The sequence below is a fragment of the Colletes latitarsis genome, chromosome 6, assembly GCF_051014445.1.
Source record: "Colletes latitarsis isolate SP2378_abdomen chromosome 6, iyColLati1, whole genome shotgun sequence".
Classification (NCBI taxonomy): domain Eukaryota; kingdom Metazoa; phylum Arthropoda; class Insecta; order Hymenoptera; family Colletidae; genus Colletes; species Colletes latitarsis.
This window is the reverse complement of record NC_135139.1, coordinates 22,697,693-22,724,311: the sequence shown is the minus strand read 5'-3', so window position 1 is coordinate 22,724,311 and position 26,619 is coordinate 22,697,693. Positions and strand designations below refer to the sequence as shown.

Below are 26,619 nucleotides of genomic sequence, written 5' to 3'. Positions count from 1 at the left end.
GGGACGTAGGAGGTGGACCGATTAGGCGAACGGAGGGAAACGAACGCGTCGGGACGAAGCGGCAGGGATTTGACAATTTCTCGCCAATGACGAGCGGAGACGAGAAATTGCCGCGGAATCCGTTCTCGCTCCCTCCGGCAGTCACTTATTTCCTATTTACCACCCTTCGTCTCTGCTCCGTTGGCCTGCAACGTCGAACGACCCCTTCTTACGCGTGGATCACCCCTCGATACCTTAACCTTTGTCGTGGTTCACCTAAAATGGCGGTTATAAGATGGCTACCGCGTTTTCTTCGTAATAGTAGCAGCGATCGATGCGTAATCGTAGCTTCGGTCTCGCTGTCGCAAACGTCCGATAACCTTCGCTCGCCTCTGGTCCCGTCCAATCCCTTTCGATTTTACGTCCAGACGATGGCAATATCGCCAACCAAGGAGTCCAAAGAGTGGGACCGAATCGCGATGGCGAACCGTTCCCTTTGCTTCGTAAATATTTGCCGAACGAATTATCGAGTTACAAGCGTCGACCGCCTCGTTGCAAATTCGTACTACGCCTCGAGTCTTCCGTGTTTACGTGTACGTCGATACACGGTAAAACGAGATTTCTAGAAGATTCGCGGCGATTTCTGACGGAGGAACCGTGTAGCGAGCAGAGTAGGAACGGTCGGTGGACGTGGGTGGCGATGGCGGGCCAAGTCGAGACGCGGGACGGTCGAAAAAGGTCGAGAGCACGTAGCCAGAGAAGGAGGATCGTAAAAGTAATTTCGATTTCTGCAATTTCGGCGCGACTTCGATTCTGCCTGCGATAATCACCGAGTAATTAACAATCCCAGTTTCAATTCGGCCGCCGCGGAAAATAGCAAATTCGTAATATCCTACGATATTGCGGCCCTCGTATGGCCTCCACCTCGTGGCCCCTGCCACCACCCCCATCCTCCACCGGTGGAAACTCGGTGAGCGAGCGAGTATCCGAGTTACCGCCACCCCTTTTCCAACGGATACTACATCGAGCGTAGCTGTGTCTCGCGCACCAACGCGATCGTCAACCCGTCTCCGTCTGCCTTTCGACAGGACACACCAGCCCACCAGGTCGGTCCTCCTCGTCCCTCCTGGACGAGAGCCCTCTTCGCCGTGTTCCGCGCTGTCGCGCGCGCCACCGAGGACCGCCGCGCGCGATTCTGCACATTTTCGAATTTCCTATTTGTAAATAAGCAATCAGGGGACGCGAACCGTTCGACCAGGGCCGCGCCAGAGGTGAGACAATTAATCATTTCAATTAACGGACAATTCGATCTCCAATCGCCGACCGAGAAGAATATTGGAGACCCGGGGCCGGGGACGAACCGGAAGCTCGCGCATTCCCTGCTCTCGCGTGCTTCTTCCACCGTCCCCCCCCCCCCCTCCTCCTCCCGCCCCCGTCGTCCGCCGCCTCTACCCCAATTTTCCTCTTTTCTCATTTTCGCCGTTCCTCCTTTTTCGCTCCCGATCGTCCTCGTTCGTTCACCGCTTAAATCGTAATTTCGTAATGCGTCGCCCGGGTACGCAACGTTCGTTGGATTCCATTATCTCCTGTCCCGCGAAGAAGCTCGACGAGTCGCCGCGTCGTTAAAACGATTCCTCGTGCATCCACGCCGCCCTCCGCCTCTCCACCGTCACCCGCCCCCCACCCTCCCCCCAACCTCAAGATAAAGCCGCAATTATTCGGTTTCGTAGGCCGATCCGGCTAATACGTAACATTAACTGAAACGCGATGCAATTTCTCGCAAGCGAGTCGACGTTATTGCACGAGCATTTTCCACCGAGGACATTGTAGCAGGGAAACGTCGGCTACAGGCGTATCGCTAATAACTGCTGTAAAATCAAAATTGTTATTCTTGTCGGATCATGCTACTTCGCTACTGTTGCATAGCTCCGTTTTCTGCCAGAAGTACGTAATAAGAATGCACCGACCGACCGTACGGACAACACACGCGGAAATAATTCGATGTCCGACGTATCGATTTCGCGCGGTTCGCAGGAGGAGGGTGGCGTTTTCTTTCCCTCGATATCGATACCAGGAACAGATTACGGTTCGATTTCGCCCTTTCCACGGATCTCTTTATTTTCGTCGCGCAGTCGTACGCACGCACGATCCTTGGACGGAGAACGGGAAAGCGTGTACGCGGCCGTTTCGAGCGGGCTCAAAGTCCCCCGGGAACCTTCGTCGGGTAATGGGTTTAAGTCTGGAATCGCGAGAGCGGTCCAGGGAGGTTCGAGGCTGCGCCCCCGACCTCGACTTTAACGAGGTTAGCGACGCGAATTACTTCGCGGTAACGGTCTGATTGAGGAAACTCTCGACTGACTTGGACGGCGTCGCGACGAGAAGAAAGGCCCGAAGGACCTGGTGGGCACGGAGATCGAGAGTCGAACGGATGAAAAACTATAAAACCAGACGAAGAAACGCGGATAATATAATATTAGCGGGGCCTCGAAGGGCGGCGAATCGGTAGAAAAGGAAAAGAACGGCGAACGAGGGGGCGAGGATGGACGCCGCCGACCGGTTAAACGATAAAGTGGTTAGCGCCCACAATGAGCGTCGCCGCGTCGTCGTTACCGAACAACCGGATACGGAAAAAGAAATCAGGGGCGCGAAAGAAAACAGAAACTACGAGTAATTGTACGACAATTTACCGCGGGAGTAAGGTCACCCGGGAAACGCCAACCTCGCGACCGCCCCCCCCCAAATTAAAATTAAACATTCAGGCTCGCGAGACATCTCGTGCCTAGGAGATTGCTTTGTCGTCGATCCGGAAACCGGGGCTCGTATTTTTAGTCTTAGTTCTAATAAATCATAGACGGATTAGTTAAATTTGTCGCGAGTGTAAAGTTCAAGATTAAAAGCCTCGTTTTGCAACGACCCCCTTAAGGGTTGTTGAACGAGGAGTCGAAGAATGTTTTCCTTGTTCGTCCGTAATGAAATTATCCGTACGATTATATTACGTCTTCGAATGAAAAATATAGAAGCTCGCGATGAAGAGACTACGGGGTAGAGGAAACGGAGACTGACGGAACCGGCATATAGCTAAACGAATTTTTTGGTCTTTTATAAACCGTCGGGCGATTCGGAAAATCGAGCGTAGCCGAAGAGTTTTTACGGTGAGAAAAATAGTACTTCTCCGAGACAGATTTATACAGCTGCGATATCTCGCGACAGGTTCGTCGATATTTTGAAATTCATACTATTCGACGAGCGAGAAGAAACGAGAGTCAACAAACGCGTCCACGGTGAACGAGAATTAGTCGCTCGTCGAGGACCCGGTGCCCCCTCGGAATTTTATACTTCCAGTAAACCTGGGAAACATGGAATAAATTTATGGACGGTGGCGTAAAAACGTTTTATCGTTGCAATTTCAACGTATACCTAAGAAAAATGGGAGACATTGCCGAAAAATATCAAGGCCAACGCGGAGGGAGGGTAGACAACTCACAGTTTCTAGGACCGTTTTAAACACGGGCTTCTATGCCACCTAAATCAGTGACTTTTATACGAAGCTTTCGAGAAATTCGAGTTGAAAAATACATAAAAAAATATAAAAAAAAATGTACATTTTTTTCGTAGACGGTGATAAAGATTGCTTGTTATGGAAAGAGCGCGAAGGCGTTGGGGATGAGCGGTCGTTTGGAGATAAACCAAGGGGGTGGTTTCGCACGCGTCTCTCGATCCGGTGGTTCATCGATGTCCTTTGGCAAAGTGGCCTGGGGGTTGGACGGGGGTGGACGGGCGAGACGCGACCGAGACGGAAGAGGAGTGGTTCTCTCGGTCAACGGCAGCGGGCAAATTGAAATTCGTAGATGCGGTGCGGCTCGCTCGGCCAATTGGAATGCAGAATCATACCGGAAATGCCGAGTAATGCGCCAATCAGAGTCTGGGAATAGTTAGAGGCCCGGATGATTAGGAATGCGCGCAATAACCTCTGATTAATGTGATCGGTGTATGGTATATGCCGTGTAGCGTGGCAGGACGGCGTCGTGGCGTCGGTGGCGTCGGCGGCTCGTTGCTCCATCCTTTGGCTTGGCTGCCGCTTATGCGAATACATCCCCGGTCCTCCGACGTCCTCTCTCTCTCTCTCTCTCTCTCTCTGTCTCTGTGATCGTTTCTCTGCCCCTCGTCGCGTCGCGGCGTGCCTAGATCGAGCGTCCATCCTCGTCGGTCGCGCGTACGATTACACGCGCCTTACGCGCGTTACGTGCACGCTGACGCTGATTCCGTGCACGGGCACGCACACAGGCTCACCGAGCGACCATCGTTCGAGTGGCTGTGTACGCGCGTATAATATATCTCCGCGAGGGGTATAGTTTGTGCGAGTGGCTGGCTGGGTGCCGTCGATGGCGTCGCGGCGGCCGGTCGCAAACGAGAGAACCCGGGGCCCTGGTCGAACTGGTTCGAGGAGGGTCGTAAGGGAAACTGTGCGCGCGAGTGCTCGACTCGCGTGCGTCGGGGATGAGGGAGTATGCATTTACATAAATACATAACGCGGCTGCATACAATGTTAGTGCTATACTGTCAATTCTACCCTTGCAGCGAGGCAATTCTGAGTTATGCCAGAACGCCATGCCCTATGACGGGCCTCCCTCCTAGTATGCGGCTGCACCCTTCGCGCGCGCCTACCCGTATGTTTGTGCCTACTACCAACCCTCCTACGCCCCCAACCCGCCACTGTCTGGGTACCCCCTCCGGGTACCCGTGATCGTAACATTCATCTTGCATCTTTAAACTTTCGAGCTCTTAAATATCGTTTGTTAGCAATTTACGGTGAAATTTTACCGATGCCACGGCACCGCGTTTCGATCTAACCCCAGAGAATTTCATCGTGGTTTTACGGTTATAAAAGAATTGCCAAAGATCGGTCGTATTTGAACGGTTCACTCGAGGCTCGAAAGCAAAACCGCGAGCGAGCTCGATTCTTTGCGCGGACCCATTAAACGCGCCGGTACTCACGCTTACATAATAATAACGGTGAATAACGAGAAAGCGTCTTTGTTCCTACGGTTGTGTTTCGTGGGGTGGGGTGCGCGGGGCGTGGGCGGAGGTGCGCGGGGACCGGCCTGGGGCACCGCCGCGAAATTAAAACTACTAAATCTCTTTCGGCGAGCGTTATAAAACGATGTCCCTCCCCCTCCTGACGGTCTATATTTCCCGGGTTGCGACGATATCATCGAAGGTATCGCGCTTGCCTCGGTAAACTTTGCGAACCGACGAGTCGCTCCCTTCTAACGGCCTGTTTCTCTTTCTGTTTCAGGTGAGTAGACTGTCGCTGGCTCGTGACTCGAAACATCCGTCTCGCGAGAGATCGCACGGCACGATGCGTGGTCTCGCACGATTAGGTAGGTCATTTTTTCCAGGCGTCGCGACGCGTCGCCCAGACCAGTTTAAGCCCCGACGATTAATAACGAAGCCGCTAGCAATTTCTCGGCCACTCGATATTAAAACCCGCCGAGAGATTTCACAGTCGTTTCATTTTTAAACGGCCGTTCGTTTCGGAATCCGCCCTTGTCAACTATTCACGAACGGACGTGCGAATTTACGACAGAAAATCCTAAAATATATTATATTTGTCGCGATATCGGTCAAAGGTCGCGTATAACTTTCCGCGATATTAACCTCCTTTTCCCGGCGTCCTCGTTTCGAGTTGCCATCCGGATCAACTCATCGTCGATCCTTCCCTTCGAATCCCCCCGACAAGATTATTATTATTTCATTAATTAACGGGCCGTAAGCCCTCGGTACGAATCGAATCCCAAGCCTGAATGCGAGGAACCTCGCAAAATACATAATAAATAGGCCGCGAACGAGATACGAGTTATTTTATTTAAGGGTTGAGACAACGCTCTACGAAGCTCCTCGAAGGGGCGAACTTGAAACAAATCTCGCGCGTGGACGCGTCGGAAGATTCGACAGAACGTAAACAGCCCCGATATAAACAAGATACGTTTATTTATACGAGCGAGATAAGGAAATATTTTTAGTTTCGAAACGACCCGATAGCGAGGAGTTTGTTACACGGTATCGCGTAATTTTTCTTCCGTTTTCAACGATGTATCGCTAGCATAAACGAGATTCTTGGCGATGGGTGACCAGTACGACGGCGGAGGCAGTCGTACTATTCGCGCCATTCATCTCGGAGGAGACACGGCGTCGTTGGACGAACGGTCTCGCAACGACCTCTCCCACCCACACAATTCCGTCGACGTTGCAACCGTATTTACCAACACGTACGCGTGTGCGAAGTTGGACGCATATCCGGGAGAAACAAATATAAAACATGAAATATATATATATAATATATATACATATGTATGTACACGCACACGCGCGCGCAGAGGCGCGTATACGTGTACACATATATATTAATGCTCGGCAGTTTCTTCGCGAACGGCGTGCTCGCCGAGATAGCGAGACCGAGCCAGGGTCCGGGAGAGAAAAATATCGTATGAATCATTTATCAGTCTGGCTGCATCCGAACGTACGTAGACCGTTCGTCCGTGTGCGTGGCGTCGGCGTCTGCTAGGTTACTCGCACACACGCGAGCGCTAAAACTCGAAACGTACCATGGGCGAGAAAACGATTTAGTTTTTCTTCGATAGCTGTTTGTCGTTGCATCGTTTACGCGTGCGAGATTTCAATTTAAATTTTGAAAATTATAGACAAATTCGATAGGAATCGAAACGGCGCATGGCAAAGTCATCTCGATGGGGATCGATTGACATTTTTCAACGCGCGCAACGTGTTTTATTTGGCCTCGGTACGCGTAGGCATAATGGGAGAAAACGGAGCAAAGCGACCGGTGATTTTCTCTTACGATGAAATTACAGATAATGCGCGCTCGGGTAACGGTGTCGATTCGAAAAATAAGTTTATTACAAATACGATTAAAACAAGGTAAATTGCAATAGGACGCGCGATAGGCGCGGATAACCGACGGTTACGCAAGTATGTACATGCCGAGCATGGGAAAAGAATTTAAGGTTTTTGAGATGTCTACGTGTCTCAATAATGTATTTTAGAATTTATAGTGTCGTCGTAATGATGACCCCCAAGTCACGAGTACCGTTTGCCGCTTTTAGAACATTGCTATTAATCGGATAAGAACAATCGATGATTTATTTCTGACGGCTAGAACGTATTGCCTGGTACTCGAAAACGTTTAACGATAATTTATTTCTTTCGTGCCAAAGAAATTGTCGGTCTTTGATTCGACGCCGCGAAATATTTCAGGGATCGCGAGCGTATAGTAAAATGTTTCTTCCGCGACGTGAATTTATGCTGCTCGTTTATAATAAAATTTGTTAGAACGGGCATTTAGTATTTTGCCACAAATCTTAATCCCACCGGCTCGAATTATATATATATATGTATATATTCATCTGCACTTTTAATATTCCATGTCGCAGGAAAGTTGCCGTTTCGGAGCGAGATGTTCCCAATTATCCACAAAATTCGGGATGAAATTATTCATAAGATCGTAAAAATATCGGGGAAACTGTGTCGATACGAGAACCTTTTTAACAGCGATTGAATTAATAATTGCAAAGTCTTACTTTATTTTCTTAGACATACCCAGTATCGAAGAAAATCGTTTCTTTCATTACGAATTACTCGTAAGTAACAAGGGTTAGGGCGTCAAAATTTAGGGTGCGTCGAAACTCGTTGCATTTTTAGCTCGTTCGTGTTGGTTCGTTAACGAAGAACAGACTTCGCGAAGTATAGTTTGCGGTGGTCGCGTGACGTCCCGGACTCCGTTATCTGGTCTACAAAGTCGTTTCTTCGGCGACGATTTTCTTGCACTTTAAACCGATACGTCGAGCAAGTGGCAATTTACCGCAGCGTCCTTTGGAACGCCGTAAGCAAGCAGAGTTTGCCTTCGTTATAGTTATGCCGCGTTTCACAACCAGATAGCTACCTGTTCTAACAATACATGCGGGCAGTTGCTATAAACCTTTGTCGCGATTGTTACATTTGCTGAATGTCGATAAACATTTGTCGTACTACGCGGACGAGGGACCATTGTGACCCATCCGCGTCACCATCTCCGCTCGAGCAAAACCACCGAGTATTCTTGCTCTCGTCCTCTTCCTTTCGCTCCTTATTTTTATTCCGCCTAATCGATGCTATCTGGTAAATTTAGAGCCGAACGTAAATTCGTCGTATCGGGCTCGAACGGTTCGGGAATTATTTAATTAATCGTCGTTTCGATCGCAAGGTTACGCGACCCTCTTCGACGGAGTATATACACTTTAAATAATAGAAAATATAATAACGTGGACACGAATTGAACCGGAGCAACGGCTTTCGATCGAATGAATTATGGCGGGCGTATTAATGAAAAATTAACTACCTGCGCTCACAAATAAAATTAACGATTCTCGTTCAGAACTTTCGATATTAAAAATAAGCAAACCGCACGAATGGATTTGTAAGGGTCGCCAGAGTTTCAATGGCTACGTCTTGCGAACAATAGTTTGTTGCTTAAAATAAATGCAATGCCAAATAATTTCTCGAGTCGGACGGCAAACGTTCCGGTCCGTTCGTTTTGCCTTTAAATCGTCGGTAGGACGCGAAGCGTGGAAAGTTTGACGACCAGCGACGGAAAGGGAGAGAGGCGAGGTCGATAGAGATTTCGAGGGTATATTTTTTTACGACTTCGAGAGCCGAAATATTGCACGGGCCGGAAAGTTCCGCGGCGAAATTTAAGAAGCGGCCGCGCATCGATCGCGCGCCTCGGCGAAATTTGAAATTGCCGTCGGTAATGTCTCGCGAGCAAGACATTAAAACGCGAGGCAAGGCGAGGCGAGGCAAGGCAGCCGTTAAATTAAGTGTCGCTTATTATAATTGCGACTTTAGAGAAATTATTCCGGCGCGTAACGATTCGGTTCCCCTTTTCATTGTTTCTTTCCTCGCGTTTCGCCTTTCATACTTTTACGACGACTCTCGGGGCTGTAAAACGCCGCTCCTCCTTCCCGTTTCCAACAGAATCGGCTCGTTCTTTCGACTTTTTTACGTTCTCGAAGAGCAGAAGAAAAAAGAAAAAAGTAAAAAAAACAAGAAAAAGAAAATAAAGCCGCGCGCGTAAGAAGCGATACTGGCCGGGAACGGTTATACGCTCGAACCCCGGCGAACGAAACGCCCCCCGCCAGTGATCGCGAATCTTGCCTCCGAGAATTTATCGAATTCCGGGCGCTGCGTCGATTTCCTGTTTCGTTCGTCGCGCGATTTAAAAAGATCCGTGCGTTCTTCTCAACTACGCCGATCCCGGGAAACTGCCCGTTTTTTTCCTATTTGCTTTCCGCTTTCCATCGCCGGGGCACGCGAGCTTTTGCTCCGTGTCCGTTTAACGCTCTTTTATTTTCCCCCGCGGTCGCTCGTCGCGTGTTCGACATCTTCGCTACGTTTCCGTCCCTTTTTTTTATTTAGTTTTAATAGTTTCGTCGAAACGTTACGAAGATCCTCTTAGTTCCACGTTATTTGGGCATTCTTGCATCGATGCATGTTTTACGATTGGCGAAAAATGTATGCAAAGAATTTTAAATATATTAGCTTCGTCGTAATTATACGCTCGTTGCACAACCGGACGTATCCGGGTACCCATATAAGACGAATTACAGTTAAATGAGTTACAAATAGAAAGTTTGCCAAGAAATCGTTCCGAACGCAAAATTTTTAATTCTATTATGGGTCTTTTCGTCTATTCTGCAGTGGGTCACGCTATTTTTTGGTACAACACACGTATTCGCGACTCGTTTACGACCGGCTAATGTTTCTAAGGGAAACATTAATACATTCGGTGGAAAGTGTCGCAGAATACATACCTATATTATGTTTTTATTTTTGCATTTTGACATTGAGTTCGCTGGAACATCGACGACAAGTTCGTAGCTGCATTCTAATCCTGGAACAAACGCGTCTTTCCTACCCGCGAAAGTATGGATTTCTTTTCAAAGATTCTAAAAACGTCGAAACATTTTTCCTCCGCTTAGTCGACGAACCACGCAGAAATATCCCGGCGATCCATATTTGCTCTCAAGTTCTCGGAGGTATAATTTAAACCGGCGATGGGTAAGACCCTTTGATCGTACAAAATTAATGACCGAGACAATTACTCTTCGTCGCATTTTGCAAATTTGAGAGATTTAGCACGTAAGTTCGCCCGATGTATCAGACAGTGATAAGAATTAAAACCTTTCCTTCACCGGGTTGATGGATTTTACTTACAATTTGATTTTGGTCAATTAATCCTGGCTTATTTCCGAACGTTGCCGCGGCTCGATTCGTTGTTATGCTTTCGAGCTTATTAAATGAGAGGTTAAATTTCTGCATGGATGCTTTTAGTTCGTTGAAAATATCGTCGGTGGTTGCATTTTTTATGTTTCGATAGCATTTTCTCGATCGTACGGGACTACGATTGACCAACCGTGCTCGTCAAACTGGCGAAAATTAATTTACAGAAGAAATCCAAAGCGGTCGGCGCGCGTGGTGGAGTTTGATCGCGCTGGAGCGGAGAAAAGATCGTCGGCGCGGTGCACGGTGGTCGCGAAAGCCGGTTTCCAGCGGCTCGAAACGGCTCGCGGTTGCTCGGTAGGAGGACGAGACGACGGCAGGTTTACAATTCGATCGCGTCCATTTGTCAAGCGACAGAGCGAGGAACGATCCTCGCGTCGTTGCCCGATTCGGGGAAAAAAATAGCCCCGACGCGACGGGGGGAGGGTAGGGGGCGGCGATACTCGCGAATAATATCGTCGGTGTATTTGCTCGTGTCGGGAGGAGAGAGCGTCGTCGAATACCCGGATACGGATACGGAACAGAAACATCCCAGCACCGGTAGCGACGCTTTATTGCGATTTTTATATTTCATTCCGTTGGGGTCCGGCCCGATCAAAAGCACTCTGCAGTATGCATGGGAAGTCCGATCTACCTTTGGTACCTGGTTGTGCCGGTCGCGCCGCGAGAGACCAGAGGAAAAGCGAACAAGAGGATATTCGCCGAGAGAGAAACGCTGGCCAAACGGCTGCCAACGATTCGACGGAGACAGACAGACCGTGACCAACAGAGACAGACAGAGCGAGAGAGAGAGAGAGAGAGGGTGGAGAGTAAAGGGCGGCAGAGAGAGAGCGCGAGGGGAAACACCAATTTTTCACCCTCGAATAAAATTATTATCGACGAATGAGTAAGTGGGTTGCAGGTTATCGGGTAGGAGGCGGGTTGCTCGCGTCGAGTCGCGGCGGCAGGGCGAGAGGGGCAGCCCGCGATGGATGGCGTTTGGAAAAGCTCGCGGCACCGAAGGCGAAAGCAAGAGCGATCCGCGGCGAGGGAGAAAGAGCGCGGCCGGCTCATTTTTAATATTTAAAATTTAATTTACAAAATGCCACCGGCTGCTCTCTTCCGCGTCCGAGGCACACACACTCGCCCACACACACGCGCGCGTTCTCTCTCTCTCTCTCTCTCTGACACTCTTACGCAATCGTTACAGTTTTGCTCGGTCGCGTTTCGCGGTGGGCCGCGTCGCCCTTGGCGCGAATTTCTCCGTTCGAGGCGTCTTCGACACGGGGTCACGGATGAAAAGTCGGGTCGCGGGGAGTCAGTCGGTCCGCCCCGTAGACGGCGCGTCGGCCTCCCCTCGTACGCGTCCTCGAGGAAGGGCCTAAGGGCGATTATTTGCGCGCTACGCCGGGTGTCATTGTTATCCTCGTCGTCGCCGTTGTCCCCGGTCGTTATTGCCATCTCGCGCTATGACAATTCCACTTTTATCGATCGTTCCGGCCGGACGACGTAGCCGCGTCTCTATCTTCGTTCCTTCGCCTCTCATCCTTTACCTCGCTCACCCTCCGTCGTTGTGTTTACGGTGCTCGTCGCGAGGGAGATAGCAGGCGCCTCGACGAAACTTAAGCGGTCGTGTACCTTAGGTATACGCGGCGGTGGCGGCGGCGGTGGCGGTGGAGGCGGCGGCGGCGGCTTCGCGTGTACCTACATAATACGATGTAAGTTACGACGCGCCATGTAACTTTGGCACTTTGGACAATAGCTGCGTCTCTGGCTCCCTCGTTCTCTTCTTTCGCCCTCCCATCCCCCACACGCCCCCGCCTCCAGACGCCCCCGACTCCCTTTCTCTCTTCTTCCAATCTGTTCTCGTTCGCGTCTACACCGGCATCCTGCCGGCTCGTGCACACTCTTCGCCCGAGAACAGCACAAACGACTACTAAATACTCGACGTACCGGCGTATCGCGAGGGCCTAGAAAACCCGACCTAGCCCAACGTCGACACCGCGTCCCCTACGACCCGTAATAGATTCAGGTATCGTCTCCTCTCGAGTCCTCTACTTCTCACCGTCTCCGGAACCCGCAGAGATTTTTACAGTACTTCCGGTGTACAAACGTTTTATCAAACGTAAACGTATTCTTAAAATGTTATTCGAACGTGCATAGGCACAGGTCTCCCGACGATCGTCCAGTTTGTTGAGAATTACGATACGTTTAGGAGTTGGCAACAATTTCCATAGCGGAGGCTGGTATCGAGCGAATCTTGAAATATTCAGCAGGCCCGCGTCGAGCGTAAAACTGAAAATCGGTTCATGCTCGAAGGGTTGAAATCTTTCGATTAGCATAGATTCTACATCGGCGTTCCGACACGGTCGTCGGTATTTCCATACCGTTGGGTATCTCTCTCGTTGCCGGCTCAAATGTTCCGCGACTAATTGTTCGTAAATCTGTGAAATTTCGAACGCGAAGGGCAGAGGGGCGAAGGTGGCGGAGGGAGCGAGTTCGAAGGGCAGCAGGGGCTCGCGTTGCGAAAGGGTGGCACTTCCGTCGAAAGCTCGCAGACGTCGCGGACGTGTTTGCCCCGGAGAGGAGAGAAAGAGCGATCGCCCAAAGGCCGATCGTGTAATCGATTGCCGATCGTGGAAACGGTGGAAACGGTAGGCGCGGGGAATGGCGAGTGCCGGAGTGGCACGCAGGTAATTCGAACGTGACGACGCGGCGGTGGCGGTGGTCAGAGGTTAGTCGTGAATCGCGGTGGCGGTGAGTTAGTCGCGTCAGGAGCACACGGGACCAGGTAGATGGAAACGGGAATCGGTCGAGGGGGAGGCGGAGGGGGTGGGCGGCGGCGGCGGCGGTGGGCCAGCCAGCCTCGCCTCAAACGAGCGACGTATCTCTAATCCAACGCCATAGAACTGACCGGTGCTATTTAGCCTGCATTGTATCGGATAAAGCGAGTACCGTGTACCACCACCATAGTAACACCATGCCCTCTGTCGATCTCTCCGCTGGACCTCTCTCTAACCCCGTTCGATCCTTCTCTCGACCGTCCAACACTCTCTCGCTCTCTCCTTTTCGTTGTCCTCTCGCTTCCTCCTGCCGTCTCGAATACCCTTGCGCCACGTTTCGTCCCTCGGCCACGGTCTCTCCGGTTCTCTCCGGTTCTCTCCGGTTCTCTTCGTCCTCCCTCACCCCCGTGGAATCAATTGCGGTCGCCATGACTACCGTAATGGAGATCCAGGGCCAGGAGGGTGCCTTTTCCACGGGAGGTTGACCAAAGCGTATCCCGTAATGCCTACACGTCAGGACGAAATCAAAGACCAGGATCCCGACGCATCGAGTCCACTGCCTCGATTTGTACGCGAGACCTCTCTTCTCCCTACCGTTCGTTTCGTCTCTCGTTAAGCTTGATCGCGCGGAAAGATCGCTCGCGTTTGACGCCAGTCGGAATCCAACCGAGAATAAACGAATGAATTCGCGTCGTGTCGTGTCGTCGGCGACGCGAGAGCTCGCGAAACGCAGATTTGCGTGGCTACTTTAACGCGTCGGTGGGCCAGTAGGCCAATCCTGGCCGCCGGGACGCTACGAGGATTACGCGAAAAAAGATAAAGAAACGTTCGAGCGGGAGGTGTTGTCCGTTCGCTGGCTGGCTGGCTGGCTGGCGTCCGTCGTCCGTCGTCCGTCGGGCGCGTGTCTTGTTCGGTCTCACGATACGTACGTAACGCGTATCCGACAAAAGGCAGGTTGGGATCACGCGATCGGAACGCTCGGTGGCGGTATCAACCCTTTTCTCTGAAATCAAATTCAACTCGACCCTCTTTCGCCCACCTGGCTCGCCGGGCGGGCCACCTTCTCTCTCTCGGTTCCGCGGTTTCTCGGCTCCTTGCGTCTCTGTCCAGTGGTCGTTTCTTCGTTCGTTCGTTGGTTCGTTCGCTCGTTCGTCGGCTCGTCCATTCGACCGACCGGTCTAGATGTAATTACATAATGGTTTTACGTGCACCCTCCTCTCTTCTGCATTCCCTTCTCCCCCCCTAACCACCCTCGAGAATTTGCCTTTCTCTCTGTTGCTTCGTCCTCCCCCTTATAAGCGTAGCCTTCTACACCCTCGCGTACGCGTGTCGGTGGTCTCGCGCGCATGCACCTAGACATCGAAACGGGGCAAACAGCCAGCTAAACGGACGGACAGGCAGCCAGGCAGCCAGCCAGCCAGGCAGGAGGCAGGCAGGCAGGCAGGCAGGAAAGTTTGCACGCACGCACGTACGCACGCACTCGCTCGCTCGCTCGCTTAGGCAGCACGCACCGACCCTCCTTCTCCCCTCTCGATGCAACGGGAGAAATACGTAGCTCGCAGTTTATCAATATTGCACGGTTGCTTACACGAGGGGGGAAACAACAGAGGAAAAGGAAAAAAGAGCGTTCTCGTTAAAAAACCTGTCATTATTCTCCTAGCCTCTTGGCGATCGTGCTTGTTGATCGGAAAAGTCGTTCATCCCCTTGGTGCGTGGTTAATGCGGGATGAAGGAGAAATCAGGGTCCGTACGCGAAGCGATATTTCCTTCTCTCTTATATCGACCGGCTGAAACATTCATGCACACCGACCCCCTGCACCCCCATCCCCGGTAACGGTGCCTGGAATTCGCTGTTTTCTCGATCGCCGGCTAACGTCGAAGCTTATTTCGCGCTCGCGACGATTCGCTAGCGCGGATCCGCGGGCTTCGGAGATCGTCGCAACCGTGGCTACATAATTCAAGAAGCGAGAGACGCGTAGCTCGCTTTGCCGACCGTGTGGGCCGAGCGCGCGGAGCAGAGGAGAGAGCTGGACGCGAGAACGGCTACGGGAGGGGAGGGAAAAACCTTCCTCCCGGGCTGGCGAAAGGGTTAAAACATAGGTGGCCGATAAAAAATTCAAGGGGATTTCAGTGGCTGAAAAACATTGTTTAGCCCCCTGGTGCCACGGTCCGAGTAACCGGTTCATCTATTATTTCCGCGACACCGAGTAGACGCGCCACGCGGAACGCGCGCGTCCGGCCTCCTCTCTGTTTTTTCCCTTCTTCCTCTTTGCAACTTTGATCGTGCGCCCCGTCGACGGCTTTCTTCGCGCTCGATTCGCGCCCAACATCTCGATCCACGACTTTCGGACCCACCCGCTGGGCAAATAAGTCGAGGTTTAAAATAGTCGTATCGTGGTACCACCACTGTTGTCGAGCACCACTCGCCAAGACTACGTATTTACGTCAACGGAACGAGCTAGAGGTAAACAGGTCCTATCGCGTCGGCTGTCGAAACGAGACTGGAAATTGCCTATTGCCGAAAGGTTCGATCGTCGATCCGTGGGCATCGCGGCTTGTAAATAAGAACGAAGAAGATAAGAAACGAAAAGCAGGGTGAATTGGGACGAGTCGAGGGAGAACGCCCGACGGGGAATTTAAACCGTAGGGGGCTTTGGTAGGTTCGACGTTCGCCTCGAGCCCGGCTCGGCTCGCTCGCAGGCCACGAAAGTCGAAAGTTTGTAGCGTGCACGCGGGTAAACACGCCGCTCGAAATTTATCGTTGCCCGAAATTCCCGCGGCTGATGCATCAGCTGATTTATTCGCGCGTCGCTGCGCAACGCGGAAACTTTGGGGTTGGCTTCTCGTGGGAAGCGCCTTGAAGCCGCCTTCTGCGCGACCGATATCACTCGGACCCTCTTCTCCGTTCCCGATTTCTTTTACCAGGTTCCCGGAATCATCGTTCGGTTCCGCGCGAAAGTTGAGACGCGAGGAACCTCGAGGCTCCGAGGACGACTCTGGAATTCTTCGAGGCGGCTAGGAGCCAGCCGCTATTCTTCGAGCGAGGCTTCTAAAATTAGGCGAAAGCAGGAGCTAGAATCGATAGTAGCACCTAGTGGTGGCAAGGGTGGTGGTGGTTGGCGGTGGTGGTGGCGGCGGTGGTGGTCGTGGGGGTGTATCGTGGCGCGATATAGAGAAGGTCGGAGAGTAAGCAACAACGGCAGCCAACCACCCTGCCGCCCAACTAAATTAATCTAAGTAATTCATGTCGAAGTTTGTTCCGCCGGCTGGTGTGCGCGTATGCGTGTCGACTCGATGTGTGTACACGCGTTCAACTTGTGTACGGGAAACGCGCGTATGCGTGCCTGTCGCCGTCACACTCGCACCTGTCGCGAATATATACAACCGACTACGTAAATACCCGCGTTTCGCGATTCCTTCTCGCCTTTTCAAACCTCCTCGCCCATCACCCCTCGCGCGTCAATTTTACGATCCTCCGCAGTTCAACCGTTTCGTTTTCGGACTGCTTCTTTTCCCTGCCGTTCTCGCATCGATCCGAATCGAAGCTGTTCCCGTTTAACGATACCACTACCATGGCGATAAAAAATTGTTAAAAATTTACTCTACCGGATTTTTGCAAACGTACCGTGGTTGATTTCAAATCGATCCGCGAAGTCGAATAGTTGGAAACCGAGACAAGTCCCGTAAAATGGCGCTAGACGGAAAGTTCCTGGCGAAGCTATTCGAGATGAGAGCGTGCACGCACGCATCCACCGATGACGAAACATTTTCGAATAGTTGAAATAGTTTGCCACGTCTTGGCAAGCCGGTCGCGAGATTTTATCGACGAGGATGAATAAGTGCCGGGTCGGTGGTTTCCGGAGCTACGCGTTCGATGGCTCCTCGAGAATCCCTCGCGAGGGCAAACATCGGCCGCGAAGTTTCTCGGAAACTCGACCTTGAATATCTTGCCGCGTTCCTCGCGTTGGGAATGCCGCCGTGTCGTCAACTCCTCGAACCGGAGCGGATCCATCCACGGAACTTTACTCGTTAACCACCGATGTCCGTACACCTTTCTGTCGTACGGACTCTTTTGAAAATTCGCGCCGGGCGATCGAGAGTCGCGAGATATCGAAACGGACGGTCGAGACGCTGCGATTACATGCGCGCGAAACCAGTGGATAACGTAAACGTATTATTTCCAGTCGTGTAAATTGCTTCTAACTCTTTGCGTTCCACTGGGCGTTTCGACGTGCATAATATAAACACGAGTCGGTGCAAATTTAATTTATAATCCAAGAGTCGAACTAAGACGGCAAGTCTAGAACCATCGACTGCGACGAGAAATAAAAGTCGTCGTAGACTGGACGGAAAGTGTTATCAAATTCTGTAATAATACTTAAAATTGACAAACATATGGCGTCATATTACACGAATAAGAATTACGATAATGTAACGAAACGTTCGCGACCTTGCACTTTGGGTTATCGTCGGTAGAGTTAAAATTCAATGATGCAGAAAATAAAGAGTGCCTCGTTTAACGTGAGATTAAAGAAACATACTTGATACTCTAAGTTCGAATATTATACAGGGTGTTCGGCCACCTTTGGGAAAAATTTAAAGGGGGGTTCTAGAGACCAAAATAAGGCGAAAATCAAGAATACCAATTTGTTGATGAAGGCTTCGTTAAAAAGTTATTAACGTTTAAAGTTCCGACCATACTGAATTTTTTTCTCGAAAACGCGTAGGAATTCGGGGGTATGTCTACTCACCAAAAAGGATTGTAATTGATCCCCCTAGCTAAAAATAATTTTTTAAAACGATTCGAAATTTTTTTTTTTCGTCGATAAAATTTATCCACTTATTGAATTTTTTTCTCGAAACTGGTTACGATTTCGAGGGTATATCTATTGACCAAAAATGCTTGCAATTGACCCCTGCAACTAAAAATAATTTTTCCAGAACGATTTGAAATTTTTGAATTTAATTGTTAATAACTGTTTAACGAAGCCTCCATCAAGAAATTGGTATTCTTGATTTTCGTCTTATTTTGGCCTCTAGAATCCCCCATCAAAATTTGTACACCCTGTATAACGGTAACGAGCGGTGGTACAAAGCATTTTTTATTTTATAAAGCATCCGGTTCGTAGCAACAATGGCCTAAAATGGTCGAACACGTTTTAATTAAAAACATACTGCTTTTTACGACGGACGCGACTTGGAAATTGCAACTTATTTTACATTTAAAAAATGGTCGACCGAATCGCGGAATGATTTAAAAGCTTAAGGTAGATTAAAAAATACGTAATAAAATTTCGTGGTAGGTAGCGAAATTAAAAAAAATATTCGCAGGTCCGATAGAGATCAAAATTGGTTTTTTCATTGGATTTTCCAGTCCGTGTTTGATCGAATCTGGTTTCGATCGTTATCAACTTTCTCGCCTGCTATCGAAACCTCGACAAAACGATCGTCCTTATCGGGAGTCCGATGCGATGCCTTGACTCATTTTATTCTATGCTCTGCGCCCCGTATAAAACATAGCGTCACGAATCGCTTACGATACGAACGATCTATGAAAAGTGCTAGTTTGGATGAGGTCGGATGAACCAAAACTTAATTGGACGGTTAGCAAGGGGGTGAATTAAAATAATGGAGTCGAGTGGCCGCGTTCGACGAGGACTCTCGCCACTCGTAGAAAGCAAGTAATCGAGTTTTCGAGTTGTACGGCGGCGTTCACGAAATTTCGCGTGACGCTGCCTCTATTAGTTCGAGCACCTTTAATTATAATCGGGGATTCGCGGGAGCCATGGCCGCCGGGAGGGCGGGTTTCTTGATTTACGAGGACTAAACGACGGAACTGATTTAGAAAATGGTCGATTGGTATCTTCGCGTCGGGCGGTGGTCGTTGCCTCGCCTATAAATAACGCGGCGGTCTTCTCCGACGGTAACCTCGGGTTTGTGTGACGAAGTGATTCTCACGAAGGCGCGAGACCCCGAGCCAATAATCACGCGACATTTTTGCGACGCCTGTTTTCTCGTTCTCGCGGCCTCGAATCGCGTTCGACGCCCGACACGGGGAGAGAGACCGCCGTCTCTTTTCGCGTGTCTGTTCTTTCGTCTGACACCCTCCCCGCCGCGGAAAGAAAATCCCAGACGTATTGTCAAAAAAAGGAAACGCGAAACTCGAGCGAAAGTTTCGCGCGAGTTACATTGTTGTTCGTTGGCGAATCGAGCAATCTACGATCTACAATTTATTCATCGACCGGAAGATTAGTCGCCGTCGGAACAAAAAATGCGGTTCGGTTGTACGGTGTATCGATTCGAACACTAGCGCGTCCAGTTACCGTCGTCCATGAGCGTTACACTTTTAATAACGGGATTTGAAAGTTGAAGCGTTTAATAACGAACGATACACGAACGTAGAGGAAACTTTCGTCGGCCGCGAGCGCAAAAAGGTCGAGCAAGTTGAGCGTCCGTGCGTACCGGGCAGAAAAATTAAGAATAGCTTCGAATTCGGTACGAGTCGGTCATCGTACCGGTATCCCGTTACGTTTGCCGTTCTTCTTAAGCAAACGCGAAACTTTGCATCAAAGCGCGGCCGCAATAAGTACATATTACGTGCCGACCGCGTGTCGGCCGCGCCCATCGGGCTCGCGTTTTACGAACGAAAGAAAAATGGCGTTGGAGGAAATAGATATTAGCTAACGGGTCTAACTGCCCTCCCACGGTTATGGATATATACCTGTAAAACGATTCTCGAGAGCCTCCGCCCGCTTTAGGGTGCGCCGGCGATTCCAACCCGAGCACTTTCCTTATGCCGCATCGCACCCTCTCCCGACCAGCCCTCCTTTTCTCTCCTTTGTGGTTTCTCCGTCAGCCCCCCTCCCCGCCCGTTCCCCCCTTTGGACGATTCGCGCGGAATCTCTGGAGGGTCTCGTCCTTCCACTCTCGATTCATCGTCGATTTCTCACCCCCTCGATCGAAACGAGCCGCTCGCGTGACCGACGGTTCGCGACGACACCGTGCTTCTTCGCGCCCCGACTTTCCCGCGTCGCCTCGATCGCTCCTCCGTTTACTAACTTTTGTTTAAGGTAAAGTAGACGCGACGATCTCCTGGTAAAGGGATGTTTCCGCGCGCCGCAACGTCGCGGGGTAAAAAAAAAGTGGCGTCGCGTAGACAAGGGAGCCGTGAGTCACGTTTAACGAGCGTGCAGCCGGGCGGATCGCGAAATCAGGATCTAGTCGCCTCCAGACACCTTTAAACTTGGAGGGTAAAAAAGGAGGAAAGAAGCTGGACTGGTTTCGCGACACGCGGCGTCGGATGAATGGATGGACCGCGCGGCCGGAAATTCTTGTACAACGCGGCGTTATCGGGGGGTCGGGGGAGCATGTGTGTCGTTCGCGGAGGGCAAAGTCGGGGCAGGGGTGGTAGTAAGCAGGTCGGCGACTCTCGACGATGTCACCGTGGGCGCTGGGAGTGGATTATTTTTTTCGTCGACTCGTCTACGGGAACGTAGGTAGGTAGCGCGATGGCGGAAAAGTAGGAAATCCTGTCGAAAAGATTAGAACACGGCCGCGCCCGTGTCCAAGTAATACCAGTCGGGTAATATCTCACCATTAGGCATAATCATCCCCTTACACATCCGACGAGCACATCCACCGGAGTCAGCCCGGCCCCCTAATGCCTTATAATTTATAACTCACCCCCTATCTCCGCCGCCTCGTCTACGCCCACCCTACCGCATCCAGCTTGGTCTCCTCCTTCTCCCTCTCGTCCCAGTGTCCTCTCTCTCCTCTCCTCTCCTCTCCTCGGGCATCTCCCCGCGCTCCTGGAAAATATATATCGGCCGTTAGAGTTCGAGTTAGAAGCCTGGTGATAAAACGAGCCCCGAAACTGCCTGGAATTTCTAAATACCTCGGACTAATATCGTCGGGGTCTTCGAGGGGGATCGGGGGTTGAAAAAGAGCTACGCGGGTCTGCGGTGGCTCAATTTCGCGGGATCGTCTTGGAAAAGCGACGGAGTACCGCGGACTTACTCTGCCGCTAGTCGTCGTCGCGCAATTACTCGTCAGGGTACACACGCGCGGAGAGCACGTCGCCGCTGGTATATTACGGCCGGGCGTTTCGTCGGCGGAGAAACAGGACCGCGAACGGGGGACGAACGGAGACGAGGAAGGGCGGCGAGAGGAGGCGGCCGGGCGATCAGCATTTTAAAATAGAGCTATTTTTAATTATGCCGGCTCCGCCGGTGATCCTCGATAGAGAAGCGACGAGAGAGGAGGGCGGAGGGGCGAGGCGAGGCGAGGCGTAGACGAGGGTTGGAGGGATGGAGGAGAAAGCTGAAGCCGTCTCTGCGCCGACGGTCGCGGTCTCGCGTCCTCGTATTCGCGCGTTTATCCACCTACGGCACGACATATTAAAAATCCGCGTCCGCGGACGTTCCAAGGGTAGGGGGAACGGGGGACGGTCTAACTCTGCCGGATACGGGTTCCCGATCTTTTTCGCAAACACGGAATTATATGTAAGCCCTAAGACATAGACAAAGGGAGCGCGCGGTGGTGTGGTGGTGGTGGTGGCCCCAAGAGCGCGAGCTGCGCTCGAAACCGTCGCTCTCTTCGGGGCTCTATATGCACATACACATCGTACATACGCCTACGTCGTTGCGTTCGATACACGCGTGCGCGCGCGCGCTTCGGCGAGCGAGCGAGCGATCGAGCGCATCCGCGAGACCGTGTCAACCGTACGTCCTGAGCCCCTTTGCCCCTCGAAACGTTAAGCTTCCGAGCGCTACATAGGCCTTAAGCCGCATCGTCGCCGATCCCCTGGCCCCTTTTAACCGCCCGTCCCTTAGCTCCTCTTCCCTCCCCCTCACTCTCTCTCTCTCTTTCTCCCGCCTCCTCCCACAGCCCCTATCCTATCCTTTCCTCTTCCGTAGGTCGCGACGCGTCGTGCCGTGCCGTGCGCGATACATCGCGACGCGGAGCTGCTATCCGCCGGGCACTGCTCTTACCGCCTTAATGCATACGGCAAACATTCGCCAGCGTTGCGAACGGGTCTTTATTTACACTACGGATTCTTTCCGCCGTGCAGAGGCCCCGGCACTCGTGTGCGTTATGCTCCTCGTAAGTCTCTGCGCGACGCGTTCCGCTTCTGGCCCCCGTCTCGCTCCGCTTATCCCCTCCCCGCCTTTACTCTATGTCGTCGACCATCTTTTTCCGTCTTTCCGTTCGCGTACTCCCGCCGGGGTAAAATCTATCGGTTCTATGTGTCCTCCGTTCCAAACACGATAGACCGGAATTTACAGCATCTGCAGGGACGAGGGGAAGCTTTTGTAGGCCGCACGAATCTCAGTCTTTGTCCAAAGTCGAGAAGGATAGGAACGTCGCAGGAGTCGAACGATCGCAAAAGGGTTTGCTTTTCTGGCCAAGAATGTAGCAGCAAGAGCATTTCGCCACCCCTGTACCAGAGGATACAATTTGGAAGAAACTTTAAACGCTTTAATTCCGATAAAAGAGTGCAATGCACTTGTTATTAATAGAAATACTATTGTTGGTACCTCGAATAGCGAGGCACGTGGCTCAAAACCGAGACCATTTTTTAGTTATTTTACCATTTACATTAAGCCCTTCAAGCATTTACATCGATGCCACGATGTATTAACCAGGACAGCTGTCCAAAGAGATTAAACAGAGTCCTGCAAAGTATGCGCTAAAATGAAATGCAAATAGAAGCTCGATTCGACGCTAAAACAAGCTAGTGCCTGGATAGAAGGGACATTCAAAAGCACCGTTCGTCAACATCTAACCCCTGGTTGCACGACTCTTCCTGACGACATGTCACTTACATGTATTTTCATACAGCTTGCGTTGATTATTCCCCGTCGAGGCATTATTTTTGATATCGACCAAAAACGTCCCTCGTTCGGAGGTTGATACTTCAACATGGTTTTAATTTATCATAAATTATAAATGATCCGTATCGTGCAAGTTGTCGAAAAGCTCAAGCGTTTTTAAAAAGTTAAAGGTACGCCTATGGATATCTTCTTGAATCGCGAGTGTACAAAAACTATAATCCCACTGTCCTTAACAACACCCCCGAGCCAGTTCGAATTCGATTAATCGATCAGGGTACGGAAGGGCGTTACAGCTGTACGAGGTTCCGGGGAGAGCGTTCGAAAAGAATCCGTGTAAATGAATTCCGAGAAATCCCAGCTCGCGTTCTCGCCATCGAAAGTTTAATCGAGAGTAAATACTCTGACAAGCTTCCCCCCTTAGTTATTATTACCCGACGCGACGGGAGTAACCGTGATCGGTTAGACTCTCTTCGAAAAGATTGGTTTCGAGTCTCGAGTCGCGATTCCTTACGATTTTTATTTCTATCGCCAGGTTGGAAGTGGGGGGCAAAAATTAATCAACGATCCACCCTTCGACGTTCGATATTTGATTACCCCGGGTTGGCGGAGGAAATTCGCGCGATTAAATCTTTGCTTGGAACGGTCAGCGGTTAAGGATTTCGTATAATTTTGAAAAAGTTTCGCGCCACCTCCACCGGAAGTACCGCGCGAACGAAATTTCCACGAACGCTTGTTTCTTCGATTACGTCGTAACCCGCTTATCGATCGCGAGAACGCCTTTTAAATATCGTCCTCCTCCGAAGCGAGCTCTACGCGCGCGTTAAGTAACAATTAGGGTGTTTTATCCGGCACTGGTGGACGCTGGAGTGGATAGGATTAAAGACTTAGCGAGAACGAGGAGGAAGAAACCAGACAATTTATTCCCCGTTCATTTTTTCCTTTCTCCGATAAGAATCCCGCTTCGATCTCTGCTCGTCGACGCGGCCAGAGGGGGTGAAATAGAACGCGGAAAAGGGAGAAGGGACCGGGAAGGAGAGAGAATACGTTTGTGGCAGCAAATCCGACGCGGTGCAGCAAATTTGACGTATTGCGTGCGCGTCAAATTGACGCACGTCAACGTGCCACCCCAGCCCTCCCACCGAATACGTTTTGTTCTAATACAGTACGCGTTATAGCGGCGTCAAACTCGTACCGGTAAACCATTATCTCTCTATCGTTCCCAGAGATCATAGGAAAAGGTATACGACGTATCTTACAAGCGACATGCAAAATACGATCAACCCCGACTTCCCTCGAACAAAATATCTCTTTATTCGAATGAATTGGAAACTGCTCTCTCCTCCTTTTTTAACACTTTCGATTCGAATCTGACGTTAATCTATTTTACAACTTAGAGTTTCCATATTCTGGACTAACGGAATAATATTATTACTTGCTCTTATATTATTTACTTTAGTAAAAATGTGTAATTTCGATTTGACCTGAGGTCGCATTAACGGTTGGTGAATTTTTCAACCGGTTATTGTTTTTCAGAGGCAACCTTTTCTTTTATTTCCACAAAGTACAGAAATATTCGAGGGCATTCTTTTGCATTGGTAATTAGCAACTGCGAATTTGTAATCGACGAGATTGCATCGATCAGTTGGTTTGCCCGCGGACGGTGGAGGTATGTATTTGTATTCGTATTACGAGCGAGCTCCTAAAAAATTTACCGTTGAAATAATTAAAACCCCTCTTTTTTCCCGTCGATTAAATTTTTGTGCGATTCCCGACGCCCGCGAACGTATGCGATATCCCGGCAAATTAATTCGTTCCGATTAAAAAACGGGATTATAAAAGTTCCATGGCAACGCCGACGGAATTAAATGTGGGAAAATTACATTTAAATTAATTGTCTTCGCGGCAATCGTTCCCGATCCGCCTGCTGCCTCGCGAATATTTTCCTCGGCGTACGTGGCTCGAAAAGGACAAACCACCCCCGCGGAAATATTTTGTCGTTTCGCGACGCGTGCTCTGCACCGGCCAGAACCCATACATTCCCAAAACACGCGTCTTCTTAGCCTTTATTCGCTGTCCGGTAATTCTCGTCCTGTAAATCGAATCGCATTCTTCTATCGTTCGCGTATGGTAACTTTTCAAAAGGTTATCGAGTTCAAATTCGAATTAAGATCGAATTTGGGGTATTTGACGGGAGGGTGGGACGTAAGCGAAGAACGCGATTTGCGATTCGCGATAGGTTCGGGGTAGCGTCGATGCTTTGGTAGACGAGCGCATCTATCTCGCGGAGAGAGTCAGCGAAGGGATGCGTTCGCGAGAGAGAATGCAGGAGAGAGAGGGAGAGGAAGAGAGAGTGGATTCCGCTCGGCTGGTCGGCTGGTCGGCTGGTCGGCTAGCGAGGGATAACGCGATGCAATGGAAATCAAGCGCAACCCCTTACCGCGGATTGGTATATACGAACCATCGCCCGATGGAAGCCATTATCTTGATATGCTGGCCGAGCATCGAACCGCTCTCCTCGTTCCGTAGCCGTATAATTAAAGTTGCCCGCCGACGAGAGCCACCCGGCGAGAGCGAGCGTGCAAAGCAGCCGCAGAATCGCGTACGCGACACTCTTTTTTCCGCTGGAATATTTTTGTATCGGTAGAGGCACGCGTTCGACATCGAGGCCGATCGAAGGCCACCCTTCGTCCTCCGTTCCTCGCCCTCGATGGCTCGCGCGAAGAAAAAGGGCTGATGAAACTGTGGAGGGCACGAGGACGGAAGTCGAGCGGCCGACCGACGGGCAGAAGCGACGAAACCGAGTCGACTTCGATCCCCGTTTCTCCCGCGTGGCTTAGAAGGAAGGGTGTCGCCTAATAGCGGCAAATTACGCCTTCTTACTTCTTTCGCGAACACAGAAGAGGGTAAGACCGGTCTAGAGCGGCTGCTGCCACCTCCGCCGCCACCGCCGCCGCCGCCGACGAGTAACTCTCTCGTTTTTATTTCCTCCGTTTCGCCCGCCTTTTATTTTTAAGTATTCCGCTCAAGAAAAACAGCCATTAGCGAGAGTTTTCGCTTTTCGCGCAAAACTTTTACCCCGTCCCGTAAATTCTCCCTTTCTTTCCCGCGGCGAGGCTGCGCGCGAGGGAAGAAGGATGACGAAAGCGCGGGGGGCGTGGGTGGGCGAAACGAAACCGGGGGCGAGGACGGGGGGAGGGAAAGGAGAAGGAGGACGCGGAAGCGAGCGCGAGAGGAGGCGGGCGGGCGGAACACGAGGAGGGTGGCGGCGAGGGGGGCAGGGGGGGATGGAAAACTCGAGCGAAACTCCAACTTTCGTCCGCATTTTTCATCGTCTATAAATTCTTATTTATATGCGACGCCATGTTTCCTTTCGATTAGAGCACGGTCTCGAGCCTGCCAGCGGACTTTCCAGAGATATCGAGGCAAATTTGTCAAAGTATTTTGCGCGGCTCGCGATCGCGAATCGCCCGTCCGCGGCAGCCGCTCGGGCGAGCTCCACGAACGCACCCCGAAATTGCCAAAGTTGCGAATATTCGCCGCTGGTAAAATTAATGCGTCCCGCTCTCTGCACCGGCGTCTCTCTACGTAAGTGCGCGGACGCTCTGTTTCCCTCCGATTCTCTCCGTCCTCGTCTCCGCAGCGGACGAGAGCCGAGCAGATAGGCGCATTTACGCCGACGAGCCAGGCTTACGTTCTCGTACGAGTGTATTTAC

General features: G+C 51.0%; 1 protein-coding gene across 12 annotated transcripts in view; it reads left to right on the top strand.

Annotated features, from left to right (window-relative positions):
* The window catches only part of LOC143342600 (protein bric-a-brac 1), a 263,926-nt gene that overhangs the window by 172,774 nt on the left and 64,533 nt on the right, over positions 1–26,619 (top strand). For 4 of the 12 annotated variants that reach the window (XR_013079831.1, XR_013079833.1, XR_013079832.1 and 1 more), the window contains exon 2: positions 5,276–5,360. The exons of the other annotated variants lie outside the window; for them this stretch is intronic. Coding sequence is in view for 1 of the 4 variants with exons in the window: in XM_076766669.1 (XP_076622784.1) it covers positions 5,276–5,360 (85 nt within the window). In the remaining 3 variants the exon portion in view is untranslated. The remainder of the gene's footprint in view (positions 1–5,275; positions 5,361–26,619) is intronic. 12 annotated transcript variants of the gene reach the window in all.